General features: G+C 36.4%; 1 protein-coding gene across 1 annotated transcript in view; it reads right to left on the minus strand.

The window, feature by feature from the left end:
- Window positions 1-4,871: 4,871 nt before the first annotated feature.
- Window positions 4,872-25,495, minus strand: part of ABCD2 (ATP binding cassette subfamily D member 2) — a 52,572-nt gene continuing 31,948 nt past the window's right edge. The window contains exons 7-10 of the mRNA XM_059682571.1: window positions 22,593-22,738; window positions 19,273-19,357; window positions 14,040-14,165; window positions 4,872-7,021 (exon numbers count right to left, since the gene is read on the minus strand). Coding sequence (XP_059538554.1) covers window positions 6,802-7,021; window positions 14,040-14,165; window positions 19,273-19,357; window positions 22,593-22,738 — 577 coding nt within the window. The 3' untranslated portion in view covers window positions 4,872-6,801. The remainder of the gene's footprint in view (window positions 7,022-14,039; window positions 14,166-19,272; window positions 19,358-22,592; window positions 22,739-25,495) is intronic.

Consider the following 25,495-nt stretch of genomic DNA (forward strand, 5'->3'; position numbering starts at 1 on the left):
AACGTATGTAACTAGAAAGAATTTAGAACATTCTTAAAGCTACATAGGGTTTTGATAGATGAATATGATAAAGACGTTTCTGACTGAGAAAACAAAATGAAAAGAAAAAAAGTAAAAGGGGACACCTGCCATCTACAGCCAAGGGAATGAGGAGCAGAGAGGCGAAAGGCAGGTAGGGGGAGGCAGCTTTTTGGAAGCAGAGGAAACAGATTGAAGCCATCTCATGGTGGGCCTTAAAAAAAGTTTTAATTAAAAAAATTATCCCAGGCAAGGAACTTGACTAGACCTTACTCCAAATAAGATATGCAAATGGCCAGCAAGCATATGAAAAGATGCTCAACATCACTAATCATCAGAGAAATGCAAATCAAAATTAAAATGTCATACCACCTCACACTGATTAGGATGGCTACTGTATAAAATATCGTGTTGGTGAGGATGAAGAGAAATTGGAACTCCATGCACTGTCGGTGGGATTGTAAAATGGTGCAATCTCTGTGGAAAAGAGTAGGGAGGGTCCTCAAAAATATTAAAAATGGAACTAGCATATGATCCAGCTGCCCCACTTCTGAGTATATATCCCAAAGCATTGAAAGCAGGGTCTTAAAGAGATATTTGTATGTCCATGTCCATAGCAGCACTATTTATAATAGCCAAAAGGTGGGAGCAACCCATTCTATCAACACAAGAAAAGACAAGCAAAATGTGGTATATATGTACAATTAAATATTATTCAGCCTAAAAAATGAAGAAAAATCTTATCATATGCCACAATATGAATGAATGTTGAAGACATTATGCTAAGTGAAATGAGCCAGTCACACACACACACACACACACACACACACACACACACACACACACACCCACCAAATTCTGTGTGATTCCACTAGGATGAGGTAGCCAATGTGGTTAAATTAATAGAAACAGAACATAGAATAGTGTTTACCAGGGGTGGAGGAGAGGGAAGTAGGGAGCCTGTTTAATGGGTATAGAGTTTCAGATTTGTAAGATGAAAAACTCCTAGAGATCTGTTTTTACAACAGCGTGAATGTACTCAACACTGATGAAGCATACACTTGAAGATGGTTCGGAGGGTAAATTTAATATGTTTATCAATAAAAAAATTCAGTTAATTTCTCAAAATTGTTATGTTACTTTTGTATTAAACTTCTAAGAAGTTGTATGTGCATGTGTGAGTGTGTGTTAGGTTGCAGGAAAATATGTATCTGCTTGGATCTACATTAACCTCATTTCTCTAAACCCCACCTATATGTATCCTTGAAACTTGTCCCATATTAAGTAATAAGCTAGTCTAACCAAGGGGACTTTGACACTTGCTTCATCAGTCTTCATCACTCTTGAATGATCATTATCTGCATGTTGCAAAAGATCCCATTATATAGGGTGTCCCCCCAAAATGTATACACACACTTTGAATAATTATAAATGCACTTCATTTTCAAAATTGAGCTATCAGCTGTTAAAGTGTGTATATATTTTTTGGGAACACCCTATATTATCTTCCCAATAAAATGCCATCTGATCATAGGACCTTTCTGCCTCATCTTTATGTGAGTCTTTAATATTTTTGAGGACTACATTTTTCTAGTGTAAGATTTTCTAATTTTATACATTTACATAATGTCTAGGCCCAATACATATTAATTATTAAATTTAATATATTCAAAATATGAAAATTAAATATTTGATATATACTAGTAAGCTTGCCTCCTATTTATATGGATTAAACTAACTATAATTAAATGATATAAACAAGTAAATGTTATTTAGTGTTTATTTCATTGCCTCATTACTGCATATTCTATTTTATAGGTATTAAATCTCATAAAAACACACAAGGTGAATAATTAATCACCTTATCTTCGACACTGGGTCACAAGAACTGAGAGAGAGCACATAATTTTAAATATGTTTAATTTTGGAAGCCTTGTGTATTCACTTTTGCATTGACTTAAAAAATTTTCTTGCTTTTGAGAGCTTTCCTACTATAGATACCTGCATTTTGTGTTAACACAAGAGAGATACTTTTCATTGTACAAAACTGGCTCACTTTATGCATTCTGAACTTGAGACGCTAATGAATGTTTCTGAGGTTTTAAGATAATATGCTAATGTATGGGAGCACCTACTGGTGAAGGATGATACAGTCCTAAAGACTGATTTTATTGGACCTATAATTTAGACCAAGTTGAGGAGCATGAGAATTATGAAGCTTTTAAGTGTGTAGTCAAGGGAACCCTGCTTATTGCTTGAATGTTGCACCAGAATGGTCTAAGGCAGGAAATACAAGAATTGAGAAGATACTACATAACAAATATGTCATTTAGATGGGACCGCAAAATCTAATAGGAATATGATTATTTGGTATTGATGTACTAAAATGTTTCATGAGGGCTGAGACCAGGTCTGCCTTGTTCACTTCTGAGTTCCGAGCACAGTAACTGGTGATCTTGAAAATGTTAGTAAATATTTACTGAATGAATGTTAACCAGTCTGGACATTTTTTCCTCAAAACATGTTAAAATTTGCTTTTTGTTTTCCTCTTATAGGACTGCTTCCATCATCTATAATAAAAACAATGAAAAATACAATTTGTGTAATGTCTAGATAAACTTCTTTTAGATGAAAAAAAAAATGCATTTGTTTGGTTAACCAGAAAGTTTGAACCAGTTAAAAATATACTTATAATTTTAGGGTTAAAAACAAATAATGAAACTGACCTAAACTAATTAAAAGGAAGGTGATGGGGAGTTCCATAGGCTTTGTAATCAAATATTATTAGGTTCAAATTTCAGCTCTATAGCTTTGTGGCTGTATGAGGTTGGATGAATTACTTAGCCTTTCTGTCTCGACTTTCCTCTCATTGTATATACAATGCTTTGTGCCTTCTTGGTAAATAATAGATTAGTAGCTATTGGCTTTTTTCTCTGAGGGTGCTCATTCTCCTAATTTTCACTGTAAGCTTCTTGGGACAGGGAACATATTTTATTTATTCCTAGATCCTAGCACAGTGACTGGCATAGGTTGACACTTAATAAATGTGTGTTGAATTAATAAAGAAAATAAATATTTAAGCAACTCCTTGGTGACTATTGTGCATAGTCCTACATAAGGTTGTACAATATTCAACTTGTAACTGAGGTGTATGGAGACAGATACCTGACAGAGTCACTTAAAATACAGAAATAGGGCATTTTCAACGCCTGGAATTCCTTTGATTAATCAAGGTTTTTTTTTCATGAAGCTTAAGAAATTCACAAGGAAGGTTGAGCTTAAGTAACTGCACATGGGACGGAGACTATATTATAATGTGTTCACACCCAGACACATTCTAGTTTAGCTATGTAGTGATTTTTACCATTAAGGACATTTTTTCTCATGTGCTTTCATTAACACAACCCCTGCCGATAAGCATAGATAACTGGTTTTGAAAATTTCAGATTAAAAACTGTAAAGCAGTTTTGTACTTAGTCATCAGAAGACACCAACAATGAAGAAGGGATTTGTTTTTAATAAAAATATTTTATACACCCACCTGAAAATTCTCATGTGGCAAACAGCACAAGTCCAACTCTAGAACATACTGGACATTCCTAATTGTGCATCAGCAGAAATGTAAATACCCTGGGTTAGGTGAAAGGACCTTACCCTTCCACATGCGGATAAATCTTGCTCATAAAGTATCAAAGGCATCTCTTTCCATCAGTGGTTTAATAATCATGACCATTTTCTGCACACATCAGAAGTATGTAACATTCTCTGGATTTGGGTTCGAATGTGTAACCAATTTTTCTAGGCTTATGGAATTAAAAACTATTCCAGGTCTTAACAGATTCTTATTGCCAAATATGGAATCATACTTGGAACCAAAGTCACAAATAAAAAACTAATGTTCATTTTTTACCTTCACTGGCAGAGCAAAATTTGACACAAAAACCAAATTACTATCAAGGGAAAACCATTCCCATTGTAAACAAATGTAAACTTGGGTTGAATTTCAAGATATATCATTCTCCTTGAGATTACTGGGAAGGGATTTTTACACAATATCTTGTTTGCAAGAACACATACTATTTTAAACTCATGCTTGGCATAACACTACATGCTGTAGAAATAGAATGCAACATTTTTACCAAATGCAAGTTATTTTCCAAGTTTAAAAATTAACCAAAGTGCACATTAAGAATCAAGCTTCATAAACTTGCAGCTTTCTCTGACAAACAAACAAACAAAAACAAACAAACAAACAAACAAAGAAGTCAATAGTTTGGGAAAATAGATAACATGGTTTCAAAGTAGTCTGAAAATTAAAGTATATTTTCTTTTTCCGTTCCTCATCTATTCCTTGTTATATTCAAAGATGGTTATTTTGCTTCTTAATCTTGTTCATATTTTTTATAAAATATAAGAATAGTAAAATATGGTATATGTTATATAGTACATAAATAGAAATTCAAATCACAGATATTTTTCCTCTCCAAATTAGAGGATATTGGTCCTAGAAAAAAATTCAGAAAATAAAGAGGCACAAAAAGTTCATGGAAAACATGTTTCTGTTCAACTTTAACATTTAAATTATAGTGTGTGTAATTTTTAGTACAAAATTTTAAACATCCTTGAATCCTGTACATATAAATGAGTCTTATTTACTTCAGCTCACTGGTAGGATATATTACATAATTACAAATCTAATATTTGTTTTGGCATTTTGCTCAAAGTTTTAAAACATAATATATTGGGTCCTAAAGCCTTTATTTTTCAAATTATGAAAATTATACATATGTTTCAAATGAGGACTTTTCATTTTCTCTTAAAAGTTAACTTATGGACGCTTGCCTCAGATTTCCCCCCAAAGCAGTATAAACTGGATAACTGCTAACATAGAAATTATCGTTAGTGGGTAATTTTTATTAAATTTAAATTTTGGTTCTGTGCTTATTCCTAAACCTTTGATACTTGCCTCGCTTTTATAAAAGAAGTAGTATTAACTGACAAGTGAATAAGTGAGTAGCTAACTATACTAAAAGAAAAGGTTAGAGGTACGGATTATGATTTTATATTGCATTCCTTCATATAAGGTAGTTACATTTATTGATTTCAAGTGTCCTAGTTAGCATGGCAGAAATTGAAAATGTCATGATGTTCTCCCTCAATAATCAAGAATGACTTCCAGGTACCCTAACGCCTGAAAAGTCTAAGAATCACTGACTTAGCAACTATTAGGCCTGTCTCTAAATATGCAAATAAGATTCTAAACCACTAACAGCTGATCACTCCCCCCTTTTTTTGTCCCCTGGCCTAGCAACATGGTGGTATAGACAGTAAGATGAAAATGGCAGGCCTGGTTTTTGTACTTCAAACTCCAGGGCACATGAATAGATAAGATTTATTTTCTATGACAATTCTACACAGATTCTTTCTCATTATGTTCAATAAATATTAACTTTACCTACAACACAATTAATTCCCCTTCTGATTGCTGTCTGTGGAGGTAACTTAATATTATGAGTGCATAGTTGCTAAAAGATTTGCTAACTTTCTTGGCTCATTTTAAACCACAGACCAATGACTTAATTTCCATACATTGTGAACAATAATCAAATAACAATGTTAACATTACCAAATTTATTTTTTCCCCATATCTCATCTAACTTTTATTGATATTACACCCCAGTTAGATTTTAAGGATAATAAGAAGTGGAAATAGCACTGAACCAGGGAATGAGGAGAACTTCATTTGATCCCTGGATCTGTTCCTAAATAAAATGCATAATTAGGGCAAGTCTGTCATTTTTTTCAGAGCAAATTAAGAAAAACAGTATCTGTCTCAAAAGATTACCACAGGATGAAAATAAAATGATGTGAGAATTGTAAACTATAAAGTGTTATTCCATTGGATGCTATTACTACGGTGATTTAGAGATTCCTATATTCTATTATTATAGTGCTGTTTTTAAAATGTGGTAGACTCCTTTGTGCACAAAAACGAACTAAATATTTCTGAACAGAAGTTGTGATAGATAATGCTGCCAAGTAAAGTAACAGGCTGAGACAAACATCGCTTAGATACTCCTTTTCTGTATTGGCAATTCTCTTTAAAATGAAAGAACGGATTAACAAATATGTAAGAGTTTCATGAAAACTAATTTGGTATGTGCCCACATTAAGACACTCATAACCTAAAATTAAAAATATGGCATTGTATACATAGATATCCAGGCTTCTTCCTTTTAGCCATTGCCATTAAAAGAGTTTTTTCATATTCAAATTATTGATCAAACTGTCAGCTATTTTGTGCACAGATTTAATTGACCACTAGCAATGATGAAATGGAATTGTAGCTATTAAACCTAATAACCATAAATAGACTGAAATGTTATTCAAACTTCTAATTTTATGCATCTGATTTCAACCCAAATGCTGCTCTTAAGTTGTTTTGTTTTGAAGATACCTGCCACATTTGTTAAGGACTTCAAGCACATCACATACACATAGTAAATTGGGTATTCACCATTAATTCACTTAGAAAACCCTGTTTTACAGGTGAAATAGGTTTTCACCAGGAATTAGTACAAGCCATGTTGACTAATCTTACATAATGCATTTGCTTATTTTCTTCTGAAAAGTCAGGTCATATTTTTCCTTGATGCTAAAATCTTACAAAATATTTCTTGCTGCTTTTTTCTCTGTGCTTAGCTTCACACAATGCATGCACTTACAACAGAGTGTCTCTGAGCCTTTACCTAAAAATAAACTCTTAAAACATGTCAAAACAAATTATGAAGTTTTATCTTCATTTTTGATTGTTTTCAGCACTGAGTCTTCACCCAAAATTTTACATAGTTCATCGAGTCTCTGCTGCATTTTGGGAATTCCAGCTAGCTGAGATTCTAGTTTTTGTTTTTCTTCACTCAGTGTTAAACGGACTGCAGTATTCAATTGTTCAAAGCGCCAACCTCCTTCACCATCAAACTGTAATAAATGAGTGTGGTATTTCCTGTACAATCAAAGTGAAATAATATTATTAGCAATAACTGTGAAAAGCTATTTTAGTTATAGATTTATCATGCTAATTGATTTCCAAAAGTAAATTTTATGTAAGATGTCTATTTTACATTTGATTTTCAAGAATCCCTCAAGAGGTTAAATTTTGTGATTTTTTTTTTTACTCCAAAACTCATTAATCTCTAGGAATTTCTACTGTTTATGTTAAATTTATTTTATATTCTGAATAGTTATGAGTTGCAACATGCTGTTGCATCTATTTAATTTATTTTCATAACCTACTATGGCTCCTGAATAAATATCAAAACATACTTAGAATGGAAATAAGGAAAGGATGCTGAGTGGGGAAAAGTAAACATTTTAAAGTTTATACAGAAAAAAAACTAAGAAAGATAAAAGAAAATACGATTCCAATTCATTAATATACAATCCTTTGAGAATGAATTATTCATTATTCTGCATAAGTAAACATTTCTCAATAATTAACATTTTTAAACATTAAAAAAACCAAACTTTTTGATATAAATCTTTTAAAGCTATATCTATGCCTCCATATAATTTAATCTCTTTTCTCATGACTCAGGTTCATACTTAGGAACTTTAGAGAGATGATTTTATTAATGAGCCAGCAGACACTCCATCCTCTCCTACAAATAGGCTAGGTCACCAGTCTCTGGGATCTGTGGGGCTGCCTGGAGGAGTACTGCTGGCAGAGCTGGCCTCACATGGCTGAGCCACTGAATTTTATCACTGTGCTGAAGTGGCCCATGTTCTTATATGCCCTCAGTTTTTCTGTCTTTCCCTTATAGTTTTTCTCAGTTCTTATTCCCCTCTAGGGTCTCATCTGTCATTATTTACTATGATCAGTGGACTTATTTTAGTAGCTTTTATGTTTTTTTTAATTGCTATGATTCACATACCATAAATTCATTCCTTTATAGTGTAAAATTAGTGATTTTAAGTATATGCACAAGCTCATGCAACCAGCACCACTATCCAATACCAGAATATTTTCCTCACATCCCCGCCCCTCAAATAAACCCCATACCCATTAGTGGACCTTTCCCATTTTGCTCGGCCCCTGCCAATCACCAATCTCCTTTTTTTTTTATGGATATGCCTATAATGGTCATTTCATATACATAAAATCATATGATATGTGCTTGTTTATGACTGGCTTCTTTTACTTAACAAAATGATTTTAACGTTCATCTAATTGTAGCATATGTTAGTACTTTATTAGTTTTTATGGCTGAATAATATTCCATTGTATGTTATTGCACATTTTAAAAATCTATTCATTACCTGATTTTCATCCCACGTTGGCTGGATGATTTTAACATGATGGAAGATGGAGAAACTAAGCTAGGTTAAACTATGTCTAAAAGACTGAAATCACTCTCAAGCTGAAGGTTGAAGTTCAAATGTTTGTTAACATGTGGCGGGGATTAATGATCCTTTTCACATACTTTTGAGGTTTTTCACATGCTATATTTAGGTTTTTTAGTTTTCAAAACTTTGACCTCCCAACAGGTGGGGACCTCACAAAAATTAAATGGTAAACAATATAGTTCTATGTCAAAGGGAAAAAAGTGAAAATGCTGCTATTAAAAGATGAGAGCTAAAATAAAAGTAATGAAAAAGCAAAGGAAGGATTGTCATACAAGAAAGAGAAATAATGGTAAAGATATCATTTTTAAAATTTCATTCTCAACTTTTCTCGGGCCTTCCTAACCTTGGATCCACAACAGGGAGCAATTTTAGGATGTAGGTAGTTCAGATCTTGGGCAACCTGTATCTCCAATGTATAAGAAAGATTTGGCTCATTATTCCAGTCCTACAACATTATTTGATTTCTACATGGAAGGAAGAAACTATGTAGTTTCAAAAGTGTGTTCCAGATTACAGGCTAAAATAATATTTCAGGGTTTATCTTAGAGGAATTTAAAAGAAGCTACTTATTAACTGAGGCTCATGGGTAATAATCGGCAGACTTCCTGCACAAATAGGATAAAGCACAGGAAAGTGGTAATTAAAAAGCTGTAATTCTATCCAGGAACCAAATAATTTAATAAGCCTCTCTAATTTTTGAACACTTCCGAAACTAGTATTGATTTTAATCTCTACAAACAAAAATTACCCATATGTTGTTATGGTGGAAAATATAATGTATCTTTTCCCTCTTCTGAAATCTTTTCAAGGGAAAGAAGAATTTCATCTAGGGAGAAAGAATAATCATAAATGATATTCAATCATAAATTGACTAAACTAATTCATAGAGCAGAGCTAAAATGATTTTAGTTTCATGAATAAATACAGTGTGGGTAGCTGCAATTAAAATGCGTTTTTTGCCCAGCGGGTGTGGCTCAGTGGTTGAGCATCAACCTATGAACCAGGATGTCATGGTATAATTCCTGTTCAGGGCATATGCCTGGGCTGTGAGCTTGATCCCTAGTAGGGGGCAGCTGACCAATGATTCTCTTTCATCATTGATGTTTCTATTTCTCTTTCCCTCTCCCTTATTCTCTGAAATCAATAAAAAATATTTTAAAAAACCAAACATGTTTTTCTTGTTAAAAGGTATAAAATTATGGATTTTGTTATTTGCTTAAAATGCTATTTGTCCACTACACACCTGTTAGAGTGGCCAAAATCTAGAACACTGACAATGCCAAAAGCTAATGGAGCTGTGGAGCAACAGGAAATCTATTTCACTGACAATGGGAATGCAGAATGGTACAGCCACTCTGACAGATAGTTTTGCAGTTTCTTACAACAATAAACATACTCTTACCATACAATCCAGCAACTGTACTCTTTAACACTGACCACACAAAAACCTGCGTATGACTGTTTATAGCAACTTTATTCATAATTGCCAAAATTTGGAAGCAACCAAGATGTCCTTCAGTCGGTGAATAGATAAAGTGTGTAAATCCAAACAATGGAGTACTATTAAGTGCTAAGAAGAGCTATTAAGCCATGAAAAAACATGGAGGAAATGTAAATGAATATTACTGAGCGAAAGCAAGAAATGGACAAGGCTACAAACTGTGCAATTCGAATTATATGACATTCTAGAAAAGGCAAAACTATGGAGACAGTAAAGCTCAGTGGTTTCTAAGAGGTAGGGGAATGGAGGGCGGAACAGGCAGAACACAGAGGATTTTTAGAGCAATGAAAATATTCTGTATAATACTATAATGGTGGAGACATCTATATATACTAGAGGCCCAGTGCACGAAATTTGTGCACTGGTAGAGTCCCTAGTGGCTGCCAGCTGCCGGCTGGGGTCTCCCTTCCCCAGCTGCCAGCTGCCAGCCAGGGCCTCCCTTCATTTCCCGCTGCCCCCTGGTGGTCAGTGCACATCATAGCAAGCAATCATACTCCTGGTCAGTCAAACTCCTGAGGAGACACTTTGCATATTAGGCTTTTATATCTATAACTAGAGGCCCAGTGCACAAAAATTTGTGCACTCGGGGGGGAGAGGGGGTCCCTCAGCCTGTCCTGTGCCCTCTCGCAGTCTGGGACCCCTCGGGAGATAACGCCCTGCTGGCTTAGGCCTGCTCCTGGGTGGCAGAGGGCAGGCCCAATCCCTAGGTGCAGCCCCTGGTTGGGCTCAGAGCAGGGCCGATTGGGGAGTTGGGGTGCCTCCCCATGTCATGCATAGAGCAGGGCGGATCGGGAGGTTGCGATGCCACCCTCAGTCACGCTCATGGTAGGGCCGATTGGGGGGTTGGGGCACCACCCCCTGTCACACTCAAGGCAGGGTCGATGGGGAGGTTGCAGCACCACCCCCTGTCACGCACAGAGCAGGGCCAATCAGGGGGTTGGGGCTCCGTACCCTGTCACGCACAGAGCAGGGCCCATCAGGGGGGTTGGGGAGCTCCCCCCTGTCATGCACAGAGCAGGGTGGATCAGGGGGTTGGGGTGCCACCCTCTATCACCCACAGAGCAGAGCCGATCAGGGGGTTGGGGCGCCGCCACTGTCACACTCAGGGCAGGGCCGATGGGGAGGTTATGGCTCTACCCCATCACACACAGAGCAGGGCCTGTGGCGGGGGGGGGGGAGGGAGGTTTGGGGTGCCGCCCTCTATCACCCACAGAGCAGGGCCAATCAGATGGTTGAGGCGCCGCCACTGTCACACTCAGGGCAGGGCTGATGGGGAGGTTATGGCTCTACCCTGCCACACAGAGCAGGGCCCATCGGGTGGGGGGGGGGGGGGTGAGGGTTGGGGCGCCGCACCCTGTCACACACAAAGCCACAGGGCGATCAGGGGGTTGGGGAGCTCCCCCATATCAGGCACAGAGCAAGGCTGATCAGGAGGTTGGGGCGCTTTCTCCTGTCACAAACAGAGCAGGGCGGATAGGGAGGTTGTGGCCCCACCCCCTGTCACACACAGAGCCGCAGGGTGATCAGGGGGTTTGGACGCTGCCCCCTGTCACGCTGATCCTGGTGCCGGGAGGCTTCGCGGCTCCGCTGATCCCGGTGCTGGGAGGCATATTACCCTTTTACTATATAGGATAGAGGCCTGGTGCATGGGTGGGGGCTGGCTGGTTTGCCCTGAAGGGTATCCTGGATCAGGGTGGGGGTCCCCACAGGGGTGCCTGGCCAGCCTGGGTGAGGGGATGATAGCTGTTTGCAGCTGGTCACACACCCTTCAGAGTGGGGGTCCCCACTGGGGTGCCTGGCCAGCCTGGATGAGGGGATGATGGCTGTTTGCAGCTGGTCACACACCCTTCAGGGTGGGGGTCCCCACTGGGGTGCCTGGCCAGTCTGGGTGAGGGGCTGAGGGCTGTTTTCAGGCTGGCGAGTGACTGAAGCTCCCAACTGCTCCTTTTTTTCTTTTTTCTTTTTATTCTGGGCCAGCTTTAGCTCTGGCTCCAGCTCTGAGGCCTCTGCTGCTGAAAGCAGGTATCTGGTTTGTTTGGGTTCTATAATCGAAACAATGTATAACTCTAGCTCTGAGATCCCGGAGGCCTGAAAGCAGGTTTCTGGGGTTTTGTTTAGCTTCTTTATTTGTTACAATGTTCCAAACTGCAAGCTCAGAGGCCGGCAAGTCAGGCGGGGAACGTTGGAGTCCTCCGTCACTGAAGCAAGCAAGCCCCATGTTAGCTTGAAGCTGCCTGGCTGCCGGCCGCCATCTTGGCTGGCAGTTAATTTGCATATCACCCTGATTAGCCAATGGGAAGGGTAGCGGTCGTACGCTAATTACCATGTTTCTCTTTTATTGATAGGATAATAGAAGTGTAATATGCTAATTAGACCAGACAGCCAAATGACTTTCCTGATGTCCTTCTGGGTGACCTTCCGGATGAAGCCGGGGCTGCAAGGGCTGAGGCAAGCTGCCACAGCTGCGAGGGCCGAGCCCCTTGCACAAATTTCATGCATTGGGCCTCTAGTATATAGATAACAGCCTAAGCGACTGTCAACCATTTGATCGGTAGCTATGATCTGCACTGACCATCAGAGGGGCAGACACTCAATGCACATGCATGGAAACATGGAACAGACTGAAGAATCTCAGATGGAAGGGGGAAGAGGTGAGGGTGGGAAGAGATTAACCAAATCTTATATGCATATTAGAGGCCCGGTGCATGGATTCGTGCACCAGTGGGGTCCCTCTGCCTGGTCTGCAGGGGTTGTGTAGAAACTGGCAGTCTGACATCCCCCAAGAGGTCCCAGATTGCAAAAGGGCGCAGGCCAGGCCAAGGGATCCCACTGGTGTATGAATCCATGCACCAGGCCTCTAGTGTAATTATAAATTTGTCCAAACCCATAGAATGTACAACAAGAATGAACTGTAAGATAAACTACAGACTTGGTGATAATGATGTGTCAATATAGGTTCATCAGTTATAACAAGTGTACCACTCTGGTGGGGGAGGTTGACAATGGGGAGGTTATACATGTATAGGGGCAGAAAGTATATGAAACATTTTTGTACCTTCCTCTCAATTTTGTTGTGAACCTAAAACTGCTCTATAAAATAAAGTCTTAAAAAAAACAACAACTGCTTGCTGGTGTGGGTCAGTGGATGAGTACTGACCTATGAACCAGGAGTTCATGGTTCGATTCCTGGTCAAGGCACATGTCTGGGTTGTAGGCTGGATCCCCAGTGAGGGGCGTGAGAGGAAGCAGCTGATTAATGATTCTCCCCCATCATCAATGTTTCTTGCTCTCCCTTTCCCTTCCTCTTTGAAATCATTAAAAATATATTTAAACAAAAATAAAACAACAACCTATTTGTTCCTTTGATTGAGAAAAATGGCTTTTTCCAGTGCCTCTTTAGGCTACTTGAATAAGGAACTGAATGACAAGATAGCATAATGCAACTGATCAATGTTTCTCTGTCACAATGATGTTTGTCTTTCTCTCCCTTCCTCCTCATATATATATATGGTAAAAATAACATCATTTTTTAAAAATGAGAAATCTCATTTTATGAGGTATTATTTATAAAACATTTTCATTCATTTTTTCCTTGAAACAAAACAAAGCAAAAACTTTTTTTCCTGTTTCCTTTGAGTTAATCATTTGGGCAATATTAACTTTGACATTTTCCTGGATTTTGAAAAACAAACTAAAAAGATGATGTAAAATTATGCAAACACAGAGTTGGACAAAAGTAGGTTTATAGTTGTTCATGTGGAAAAACACATGCAGGTTATGATTACTATAATAGTTTTATTAACTCAAAGGAATAAACTCTGTGTTTCACATACCACCATAAAGCTACTTTTCCCCATTCTTGTATATTCTTTATTAGTATAGCCTATGAAATTATGAATATTTCATAATTTCTTTTAAGGATTATTGGAATGTGATGATAGTTTCCAAATAGCACATTAATGCTAGGTTTGAGATATGTAAACTACTAGTGTCAACTTAACAAAAATAGAGGTATAAAGTAGATGAAACGTCCTATGCTTTATAGTGGAAAGTTTAGAAAAGCTAATCATTAAGAAATATAAGGAAAAATCATCTCTCACAAATTGGAAACACTTACCAAAGAGAAGGCCTGTGTGTTATGGATAGCAAGGAAATTCCAGCCCCCTTTGCAGCCTGAAATATCTTTCCTTCAACATCAATGCTGACAGCACTGGTACATTCATCCAGCAATGCGTATTTTGGTCTTTAAAAAATAAACACAAATAAATGAATGATTTTCCTATTTGGATGAGAAATCTTTATTTGAATATGAGTTGCGATGTTACCTTTAAAGGAGCAAAATAGTCTATGACATATCAAAGGTGATAAATGATAAAGCAAAAGAGCAGTCATCCTTCCACCCCCCTGTTTGGACTAGAATATAATATCCTTCTTAAATTTTAAATAGATTTTCTGAAGCCTGCTCACAGTACATTAAGCTTTATCATTACGCAGATGGGTGAGTCATATATGGGAGGCGTAGGAAGATGAGGCTGGTCACCAAGTGCTTTTTCTACAGAAGGCAGGCTCATTCTTGGTGACAAGGTTCTAACTAATTAAGTGAAAAATATATTACAGTAGCTAATTATCAAACAAACCACAGCCTTGTAATTTTATCAACATTGTGAGTACCTAATCACTTACTAATAAGAATCTCATTGCTATAAGATTCTGCAAAAGTAAGTATGCCTAATCTGACACGTTTAGAGTAGGTATTTAACTTGGTAACATTGTGACCAGCTTCACAATCAAATTCTAGGGGCAAAAATCAGTAAATATTTTTTCTGATTGTACTCAACAATTTTGTTTTTTGCTAGCTCAATTTTTACTCGGGAGATGACTTTCTACTCCTATCAGAGGCACCTATCACTTACCACCATTTTCATCTGTTTATTCTCTTCCTTTCACCTTACTCCCCTACTCTTTCTTTTGCCTTTACCTTATTTCAAACCTGTCTGGACTTTAGGTATGTATTTGGTACTCAGCAACATGACTTAGCTTTATTAAGAGGACCAAGGATGAGCCCTAGCCGGTTTTGCTCAGTGGAGATAGCGTAGGCCGGCCGACCGCCCTACCTGGGCCCTGGTCAGGGCTCATGCAGGAGGCAACTAATCAATGTGTTTCTCTCACATCAATGTTTCTGTCTATCTTTCCCTCTCTCTTGCACTCTCTCTCTAAAAATCAATGGAAAATATCCTCAGGTGAGGGGGAGAGAGAGAGAGAGAGAGAGAGAGAGAGAGAGAGAGAGAGAGAGAGAGAGAACCAAAGATCAAATCATGCACTGTCATTTATTATTTACTTCAGGGCTGAAAATCAGTATCAAGTATTTACCAGGACAATTTCCTCCATGACGATACCCTGTTTTTTAGAAATAAATGACAATGGAAAGATAAAAATTGAAACCAGTAGTAATCTCTCATTCAGCATAAATAGTTACTTAGCACTGTAAAGTCATTTTCTATGATGGGTTTGCTTTTTAATAAGATCCTGTACCTACTTGTTGGAAGGGGGAGTAGTCAAAGCAATTTTAACACGCCATTTTTTTATTTTTCTTAAATATATTTTATTGACTTCACAGAGGAAATGAGAGGGAGAGAGATCAGCTGCCTCCTGATTGAGCCTGCAATCTGGGCATGTGCCCTGATTGGGAATCAAACCGTGACCTCCTGGTTCATAGGTAGACACTCAACCACTGAGGTATGCCACCCAGCACCACCATTTTACTTTAATAACTGCTTTCCATGCAAAGAACTAAAAGATCACTGCCAGTTCCCCATGATGTCAACAGATGCAGTTTTGCTTTTTGGCTTTTGGTTACTGCTCTGGTTTAAGTATTAAGCATTACTTTTTTGTCTCAGAGTTGATCACTGTTTTATGGATGACATTTTTTTAAGTGGAAGAGAGGGGGAAAAAGGAAGTATAAGAGAGAGGTTTGGCTTCCTGTTATAAAATAAGTCATGAGGATGTAATCTATGGCATAAGAAGTAAAGGTGATAATATCGCCATAACTATGTATGTTGTCAGATGGTTACTAGGCTTATTGTTGTGATCGCTTTGTAAGGTATGTAAATGTTGAATTACTATGTTGTACACCTGAAACTAATATAATACTGTATGTCAATTATAATTTTAAAATAAATTAATTTTTTAAAGATTTAATAAAATTATAAAAAAAAGATGGATTGGGATAAAATTTTCTTCTTGGAAATCTCTCAAGTAATAAAGCTACTTATTGTATTATGTCTTATTTTTAGAGTGCTTTGAGCTAAACAGAGCAGAGAAGCCACTTTAGAATTAGAAAAAAGTATATATCTTATACTCTGTTGTCATAGCAACCCCTAGTCTAGCAGATGTAAGATAGATTGCACACTGTTGTTTCTGTGGCATTACTGCTGTGTGTGTTGCGTGTGTGTGTGTGTGTGTGTGTGTGTGTGGTGTACTGAAATATAGTAAGCAATAGCTGGAATCTGGGACTGATATAACTAAGTAAAACATTAGATAATATGGTTTCTCAGATTTTCCTCCTTTTTCTTTTGGTGTCATCAGAAGAGTGAGCCTTGCAAAAGATCTAGTTTATCCCCATTAAGACAGAACTATTATATTGATCATGCTTTAAACATTAAAAATCCTTTCAAAAAGAGTATATAATTGTGATATTGAATACTCCCTGCCAAAGTTCTCCATTTTAGCTAGCTCCGTTATTTCACATTGCAATTCAAATATTTTTATTAATTCCTTGAGAATGAGGGGAGGCAGTTTCTCATTATTATACTTTTCCTTCACTGTGTTTTACATTTCCATTTCATTTTATTTTTTCTCAATAGGTTCTGCTTTTCAACAACTTCATCATCTTCATGATCACTAAATTTTTTTCCACTGGTGTACTTTAACTTAATCTTTATTCAGTCTCATATACAATATATTTTAGATACACAAATAAGTATCAACTATTTATTTCAAGTTATGGGTACTTGAAACCTCTTTTGGCTGGCATCTTTCATTAATGCCTCTTGCTCTTTATTACACGGTTTATTTTATTAACAAACTTATGCAGTGAGAAACTTGCGGTCACATTTTACATTCCATTATATTGCATTTCACCAACTATGCTGGTGATCATATTACTGAATATTTATGGACAGAGTGCAAACAGATTCAGGGTGATAGTGGGTAACAGCTGGTCATAAATGTCAAACTGTAAAGTTTACATTTGAATCTTACCACATCAGCTGAGAAAGGGGCATTACCAAGTATACTTCACTGAAAATTCTAAGGTAGCAAATTTTGGCTCACTTTTTTAGCTTGTCATGTTCTTTAACCATGCACATTAATATAAATACAATATTTTTAACACAATAATTTTTTCCATTAAAAATTCCAGCTAGATGCAAAATTAACACATACTGGCTGATTTAATTTATATGAAGTTGTAGAACAGGAAGAACTAATTTATGATGGTAGAAATCAAAACAGAAATTACCTAAGTGGGGATCTGACTGGAAATGGGAATGAGGGACTTTCTAGGGTGACAGAAATGCTCTCTATCTTAACTGAGGTATTGGTTACACAATGTATCATACATTTAGCAAAAGCCATTGAATGTATACGTAAGGTCTGTCTGTGCATTAGGTACATAAAATATCACAATAATAATATATTTTTTTAAAAAAATCCTGGCTAGCTATTGCATAATAATACGCATAAAGGTTTGCAAAATAAAAAGAGAGTCCTGACCGCTGTTGCTCAGTGGTTAAAGTGTGAGCCTGCACATTGGAGGGTCTTGGGTTTGATTCGCGGTCAAGGGCATGTACCTGGGCTGCAGGTTTGCTCCCCACCCACTGTTGAGGTGCATGTGGGAGGCAACCAATTCATGGGTCTCTCTCACATCAATGTTTCTCTCTCTATCCTCTCTCTTTCTTCCTCCCCCCTCCCTTCCACTCTCTAAAATATCAATGGGAAAAAAATCCTCAATCCTCGGGTGAGGATTAAAAAATAAATAAGTAAATAAATAAATAAAAATTTTAATATACTTTATGAAAATAGTTACATTAAAAAATCAAGATAATGACCAGCTTTTGTGCATCAACAAGATTGAGAAGAAGTTATTTCTAAATTTTAAGTGTTATAAGTTAATGAGATGACAGATGTTTTTCTTCTTTTAATTTATCTAAATTTTCTACTTTTATGAAAAGGAAGTATAAGAGATAGGGTTTGGCTTCCTGTTATAAATAAGTCATGAGGATGTAATCTATGGCATAAGGAGTAAAGTTGATAACATCGTCATAACTATGTATGTTGAATGTATAATCATATTTTAATGGACTTGTTTAAATATGTGCTTTTTCCAATGTTAAACTTTGAATATGAATCAGGTGATTTTAAATAATTATCATCAATTTTATTATATACAAAATATGGTATGTTATTATGTACGAAAGTATCCTAAGATTGCTGGTACTGATGTCAAAGTATAAAGTTCTCTACAAAAGTATTAATGCTTCCACTGCAATTCCTTCAGGAGTATTGCATTGCCTCAGCTTATGGCCCATTCATGTATTCACATATGTAAATGTAATTCTTGGTCCTTTTTGACCAAGATGAAAGGACTAAAAGCGAGTTACATATTTTCTGATGACCTCCTGCTTTGCATACAACTCAGGTTCTCATTATCAGAAGTCTGAGGGGAAAAAAAAGATATTTCTTTTTCAGGGAAGAATAGGACAGACAAGATGGATAAAGCAGAATAGCTTTTTTTCTTTCTAGTGTCCTGTGCCTGGTATCTTTAAAGTCCTATGAATCTGACGCTGGTTGCAAAGAAAAAAATTTTATCAGGAGAAATTATTTTCTGAATCTCTTTTTATCAGAGTCCATTAAGACCTACGCTGGCTGGTTCCTTTTTCCACTGGATATGCCTCTGATTTTTGAGGAGGGGAGCATTATTAAACGTAATAGGATTCTGAGTGGTTGAAAAGTTAATGTAGTTTGAATTTAACAATTTAATTCAGAAATATTACTGAATGCCTACCTACTATGTTCACAACAGTAAATAGTGGTTATGTATTCTTTACAATTTAAAATTAATACAATCCTACTTTCAAACTTAAAATACATAAAAATTTGTCATCTAACATTAGTCGTCATAAAAGAAATAGAAAAAAGGACTTGGCAATTTCTGTCACATAAACACATTCAAACTGTAAAGTCTAAGCACTCATTTTTCAGTGAGAAATTTTTAAACTAAAGATGAGGACAGTGAAGGTTTTTTTTGTTACACCAATAGAATAGCAGTTTCCTGAGAACAGCACACTCACCTATGGTAAAACATTCGAGCCATGCCCATTCTTTGCTTCTCCCCTCCTGATAGAACATCTTTCCAGTCCATAATAGCATCCCATCCTTAAAAAAATAAAGATACATATTTTATAAAGCAGTCGTTTGTTACAGTTTTGGACAGGTGATTCTGGTAAGTTTATTAACACAAAGAACCTGGTATTTTACACAGAACACATGATTGGATAAACTAGAGAGCCTCATGTAATTTTGTTTTAGATATGATATTTTGAATGATAATTCCTTTTGGTGACAAATCATCTTCTAAGAATTTGAAATACTGAAACTCTTAAAATTTATTTGTTTCTGAATATGTCCAAAGAGTTGATATAGTTATACCTATTTTGCAGGGTGTTGGGAGGAAAGACCAACACATTTTCATAGGCCTATTGCAAAGTCTACCAAGAGTAAGGCAGGAACTAATGTAAATGCTTCCATGTGTCTGGCACTTTATATGAGTTTTTTCATTAATATTCCATAATCTTGTAAGGTAGGTATTATTAGTTGCATATTATAGATGGCTACACTGAAACTCCTGGAATAATTGACATGTCTAATTTTACACAGCCAGATATCAGAGTTGGTATTTATGTACAGGTCTATTTTCATGCTTGTACAGTTTATTTATGCCACATCTCCTACAACTTCTTAGTTACTGACTTTCTGTTGGATATTTATTCAAAAAAAGCAATGCTTCTATTTTTAAAAAACAGTTTAGATCTACACATACTGATATAGAAATATACTCAGAATTTTTTTAAATGAAAAACCAAATTGCAGAATTATGTGGGCCATTTTCCTTCCAGGAAATTTCTATTTATTTAAAACTATATCCTTATATTAGGAAAAATGCCATCTAATTCGAAGTTCTTGCATCTAGTGAAAACTGTTGACATAATATTTCTTCTGTGACTGAATTTTTAGAACATTTTTCTTATTCTTTTAAACAATACGTTTTTATTGATTTCAGAGAGAGGAAGGAAGAGGGAGAGAGAGAGAGAGACAGAAACATCTATCTGCTGCCTCCTGCACGCCCCCAACTGTGATCGAGGCTGAAATGTTGGCATGTACTCTAACAGAGAATCAAACAGGCGATCTCTTAGTGCGTGGGCCAATGTTCAACCAACTGAGCCACACCAGCTGGGCTCTATGACTGAATTTTATAGTATTTATGAAACATAAGTGAGCATTTGAAAACTAGGTTCAGATTACTACTGTGTGGATAAATATTCTGGGCTTTAAAAATACTTCTCCCTTGCCACCTTAGAAGACAAAAGTATTTGGGTCAAGAGAAGTTTTAGCTTTACATATTTAAATAAATCATGCACTTTGTTCCACTAAACCCAAAAGTTTTAGCAGGCAATACTGCTTAATCTCAGAACAGCTAAATCAGAACTTAAGTCATATTATCACCTCTGATATTGATTTAGAGAGACTAAGACAGCTAAGAAGAGAATGGTTTTCCTGCTACCTAGAGATGTACAAACTGCTTTATTCACGTCCATTTGTTAACACTTCTTCTATTTTGTAAACTCTTTGATGGAATGAAACATAGTTTTTAATTCCATCTTTTACTAAAGCAAAGCATTTCTCTAAGCAAAATATTAGGTAGTCTAAACAGACCTTCAGTAGGCTTCTTCCAAGTAAGTGATGACCTTGCAAATGAAAGTGCTTTCTTGCTTCGCTTAAAAACACATTTCATGTTTTAAGGGTTAGGCAAGTAAAGTGGGTTTCCTTGGAAGTTTTTGATGTGTAAGGATATAGCAATTCTCACTAGTACCAAGGAAGCTAGAAGATAACAGCACAGTGGAATAGCATAGTCTATAGAACATTGACTTTCATGTATGGTCTGTGGTTGAATCCCTGTCTCACCACTAGCTATAGGTCCCTAAGGAATGTATTAAACATTAGTCAAACCCACATCATATGGAAGTTATAAACATGAAATAAGTTGACAATGTAAATTGCTTAATATGTTGTATTCTGCATAGTAAGCACTCAATAAACCATTATAATTATGATTTCATTATTAAGGTTGGGACATTATTAAAAACAGTTCTAGAACTTCTTGACGACTTCTAAAAAATAAAATACCCCACATTTATCATATGTTTCTATTTGGATTATTGGATTTCAAACTTATCCAAAATAACTTACCCAAGATTAACAGGCAGTATATATTCTGGCACAGTGTTTTAGAACTGGGAAGGAGTTGGCCATATGAAACAAAAAGACAACTTGCTTTCCATGTTGGTAGCATTTATAAATTATGATATTACAAACAACATAAAAGTAAATATAATAATACCTCTGTTATCTGCCTCATCTGCTTTTTGTAAAGATCAAATGAAATAATATATGAGAAATTTCTGTGTAAAATATCAAGTACCATCACACAAAGACAAAATACTGTATCAATATTACAACTAGTAATAGTGCCATTAGCTACTAATTCTTGTGCATTTACCATGTGCTACTATTCTATACACTTTACATAGTCTTATTTAATCTTTTCAGAATCCTTATGACGTAGATATTTACAGTTGAAGGTAGAAATAACTGTGTTAATTAAGACTTCATTCCAAAACTTTTACTTCAAAGCTTATATGCTTAGTCACTGTGCTACCCTGCTTCTTCTGATCATGGAAAAGGGTTAGAAAATAAAATCCTTGCAAAATTAAACCTAGAAATAAAGCTTGTTATTTCAGTAGTTTTTCTAGGCTATCAAGTTATATGTTATCAAGTTATTTGAAAGTCTGACCATTATAAAGCAATTCTTTTTTAAGCTCATATATATGACTTTTATTCCTATTCTTTCAAAACTATTTTATGCTGAAAAACCACAGTACAGAAGTTTCTATATTTTATCTAATTCTCTATATGCTGCTTGAGAGAAAAAAATGTATTGGTAAGACTATGGGTCTAAAACCAAAAAGAAGTTTCATGACAATTATCTCTCAAATTATTAATTTTAATGTAAGCCAAACTTGACAGGAAAATATATCTGTCATAAACTTTACATATATCTAGATTGACAGCGGCCTCAGGCACACTTGTACATCCAAATATGAAATAATAACTGTTTTAAAGTGCCAGCAGCAGACTTAATAAAAAGCCTAGTGTGCTGCATGAAATATAACATAAGCAGAAATGGATGTCAATAATAGAAAAGCTGTTTTTCTTTACTTGTGTGCTTATATTCCAATAATAGCATATATTCAAATTAAACCACAGACAATTTACCCATTTATTTTTAAAAAACAAAGTTAAGTACATTAAACAAAAGAATAACAGAGCGTACCTCCTTCTCTTTGAACGATGTGATAGAGGTGGACATTGTGCAGGATACATTCCAGGTCGTGGTCTGTGTAGCCTTTATCACGCATGTCATCCACTGAATCAGGATAGATGACTTGATCCCGAAGACTTCCAAGAGACATGTATGGCCTATGAAACACCAAGCACACAAGAATCCTAGTACAACATCATTTCAGTTTACTCAGTGCGACATCCGGGTGGTCTGAAAACGCCACTGCAGACCTTACATACCACATTTCTAGGGTTGTATTTGTTGCCTAGTGATGAGTATTCTTCTCTCGGGCACGGCAGGATAATACACTGCTATGTTCATGTACAGATTTACTGAAACATAGCCACAAATAAAGTTCTATTTCAAATCTAACAAGAGATAGTTGGATGGTTTCAGCAGCAGAAACACATGCATGTTTCACTTTATTTTATAAATGTTGCTTCTGTATTTCATCAAATATTATTTAGGTTAACTATTATAAAATTTAAGATTTTGACCCAGCAATGTGAACAAACAAAACTTTTCTTTAAAAAATGGTATTCAAAATAAGAGAAATGCAAATTAAAACTACCCTGAGTTACGTACTTGTACTTATCAGATTGGCAGAGTTTCAAAAGCTCATCAACTCACTCCAACCTCTGAAGAAATAGGTTCGCTCATACAGTGGTGAAGGTGTGAAATGGTACAACCCTTTGGAGGGAATTTGGCAAACCAACATATCACTTGACTTTTGATTACTTCTAAGAATTTACTCTAAAGATATACTTCCAAAAACACCAACAGTAACTAAAAAAAGTGCATACTGTTATCCATTCAGATTATTTGTAATTGCAAAAGATTGAAAACAACCAACGTGTTCACACAAAGGAGATTAAGTAAATTATAGTACCTGCCTCTTGTAGCTATAAAACAGGATGTGAAAACCTTTGGAAATCGATAGAATGATTTCCATAAGTTATTGTGAAGTTCAAAAAAAAAGTGCAAAAGTAGATGTATAGCAGGTTTTCTCAACAGTTCCATCATGAATACACTGAACTACATACTAGTATTTCTTTGTTGTTGAGGGCTATCCCGTGTACCATAGGATGTTTAGCAGCATACCTGGTCTCTATCCATTAGACACTAGTAGCATCCGCTACAGTAATGATAAAAAAAAATCCTTCAGATACTGTTCCCTGGGGGGACAGAACCATCCCCATTTGAGAACTATTGATCTATACATTCATCCTGATATCTGCAGGGGGTGGGGATTGGTTCCAGGGCCCCTTGTGGATACCAAAATCCTCAGATGCATAAATCCCTTAGGTAAAATGGAGTATTTGCATATAACCTACAAACATCCTCCTGTATACCTTAAATCAGTGATGGCGAACCTTTTGAGCTCGGTGTGTCAGCATTTTGAAAAACCATAATTTAACTCTGGTGCCATGTCACATATAGAAATTTTTTGATATTTGCAACCATAGTAAAACAAAGATTTATATTTTTGATATTTATTTTATATATTTAAATGCCATTTAACAAAGAAAAATCAACCAAAAAAATGAGTTTGTGTGTCACCTCTGACACACGTGTCATAGGTTCGCTATCACTGCCTTAAATCATCTCCAGATCACTTGTAATTTCTAATACAATGTAAATTCTATGTAAATAGTTGTTACACTATTGTTTTCCTTGTAATTACAAGGAAAAAAGTCTGTACATGTTCAGTACAGACAAGCATAATGACATACAATACCCACGAGCAACAACATAACACTTATAAATGTTTTTGATCCACGGTTGGTTGAATCTGCAGATGTGGAACCTGCAGGTACAGGTGGCTGACTGTAATATGCCACCTTCATGTAAAATTAAATTAAGAAAATACATATTGTATGCATATATGCATAACCTGTGGACACAGACAATAGGGTAGTGAGAGCCTGGGGGAGGAGGGCAATGGGAGAGGGCTTGAAGAGGTTAATGGAGGGGAAAGGAGGATCTATGTAATACTTTCAACAATAAAGATTAAAAGGAAAAAATAAAATACATATTTATCTGCTTATTTTTACAAGGAGAAACACAAGAATATTTTGCTTATATTTACAAAAGGAAACGCAGTAAACCAGAAACTAATGAAATTGATTACCTGCTGGAGATGGGAGGACCAAGTCAGATTGGATTTTGGGAAGAGTGACCTAAGAGTCCTTTCTACGTAATTTTTACTTTTAGACTGGAAACAGCCCCAAGTGCCCATCAGTAGAATGAGTGGATAAATATGCTGTGGTACCCTTATACCACGAAATACTATGCAGCAGTGAAAAAGAAGGACCTTTTACCCTTTGAGAAAGCATGAAGGCACCTGGAGAGTATTATGTTAAGTGAAATAAGCCAGTCAGAGAAAGACAAGTATCACATGATCTCACTCATATGAGGAATCTAATGAGCAAAATAAACTGATGAACCAAATATATCCAGAGACAGAAGCATAGAAAAGAATGTGAAATCTCAGAGAGGAGGCGGGGGGGGGGGGTGGTTGAAAAGTGATCAAGCAAAGAACTTGTATGCATGTATGCATAACCCATGGACACAGACAATAGGTTGGTAAAGGCCTGGGGAAGGAGGTGAGGGCAGGCTAGAAGGGGTCAATGGGGGAATAAAAGGGACATACATAATACTTTCAATAATAAATATTTTTTAAAAAAGGAAAGGCTGATGAAATTATACAAAAATCTATATATATAAAAGCCTAAGCAACCAGCCGATCAGCTGGTAGCTAAGACACGCACTGACCACCAGGGAGCAGATGCTCAACACAATAGCGGAAACCACAGGCATGAAAACATGGAACAGACTGATGAATCTCAGAGGGAAGGGGGGAGAGGGGAGGGTGGGAAGAGATTAACTGAAGA

This window comes from Myotis daubentonii, chromosome 2, assembly GCF_963259705.1.
Source record: "Myotis daubentonii chromosome 2, mMyoDau2.1, whole genome shotgun sequence".
In the NCBI taxonomy this organism is placed as follows: Eukaryota; Metazoa; Chordata; class Mammalia; order Chiroptera; family Vespertilionidae; genus Myotis; species Myotis daubentonii.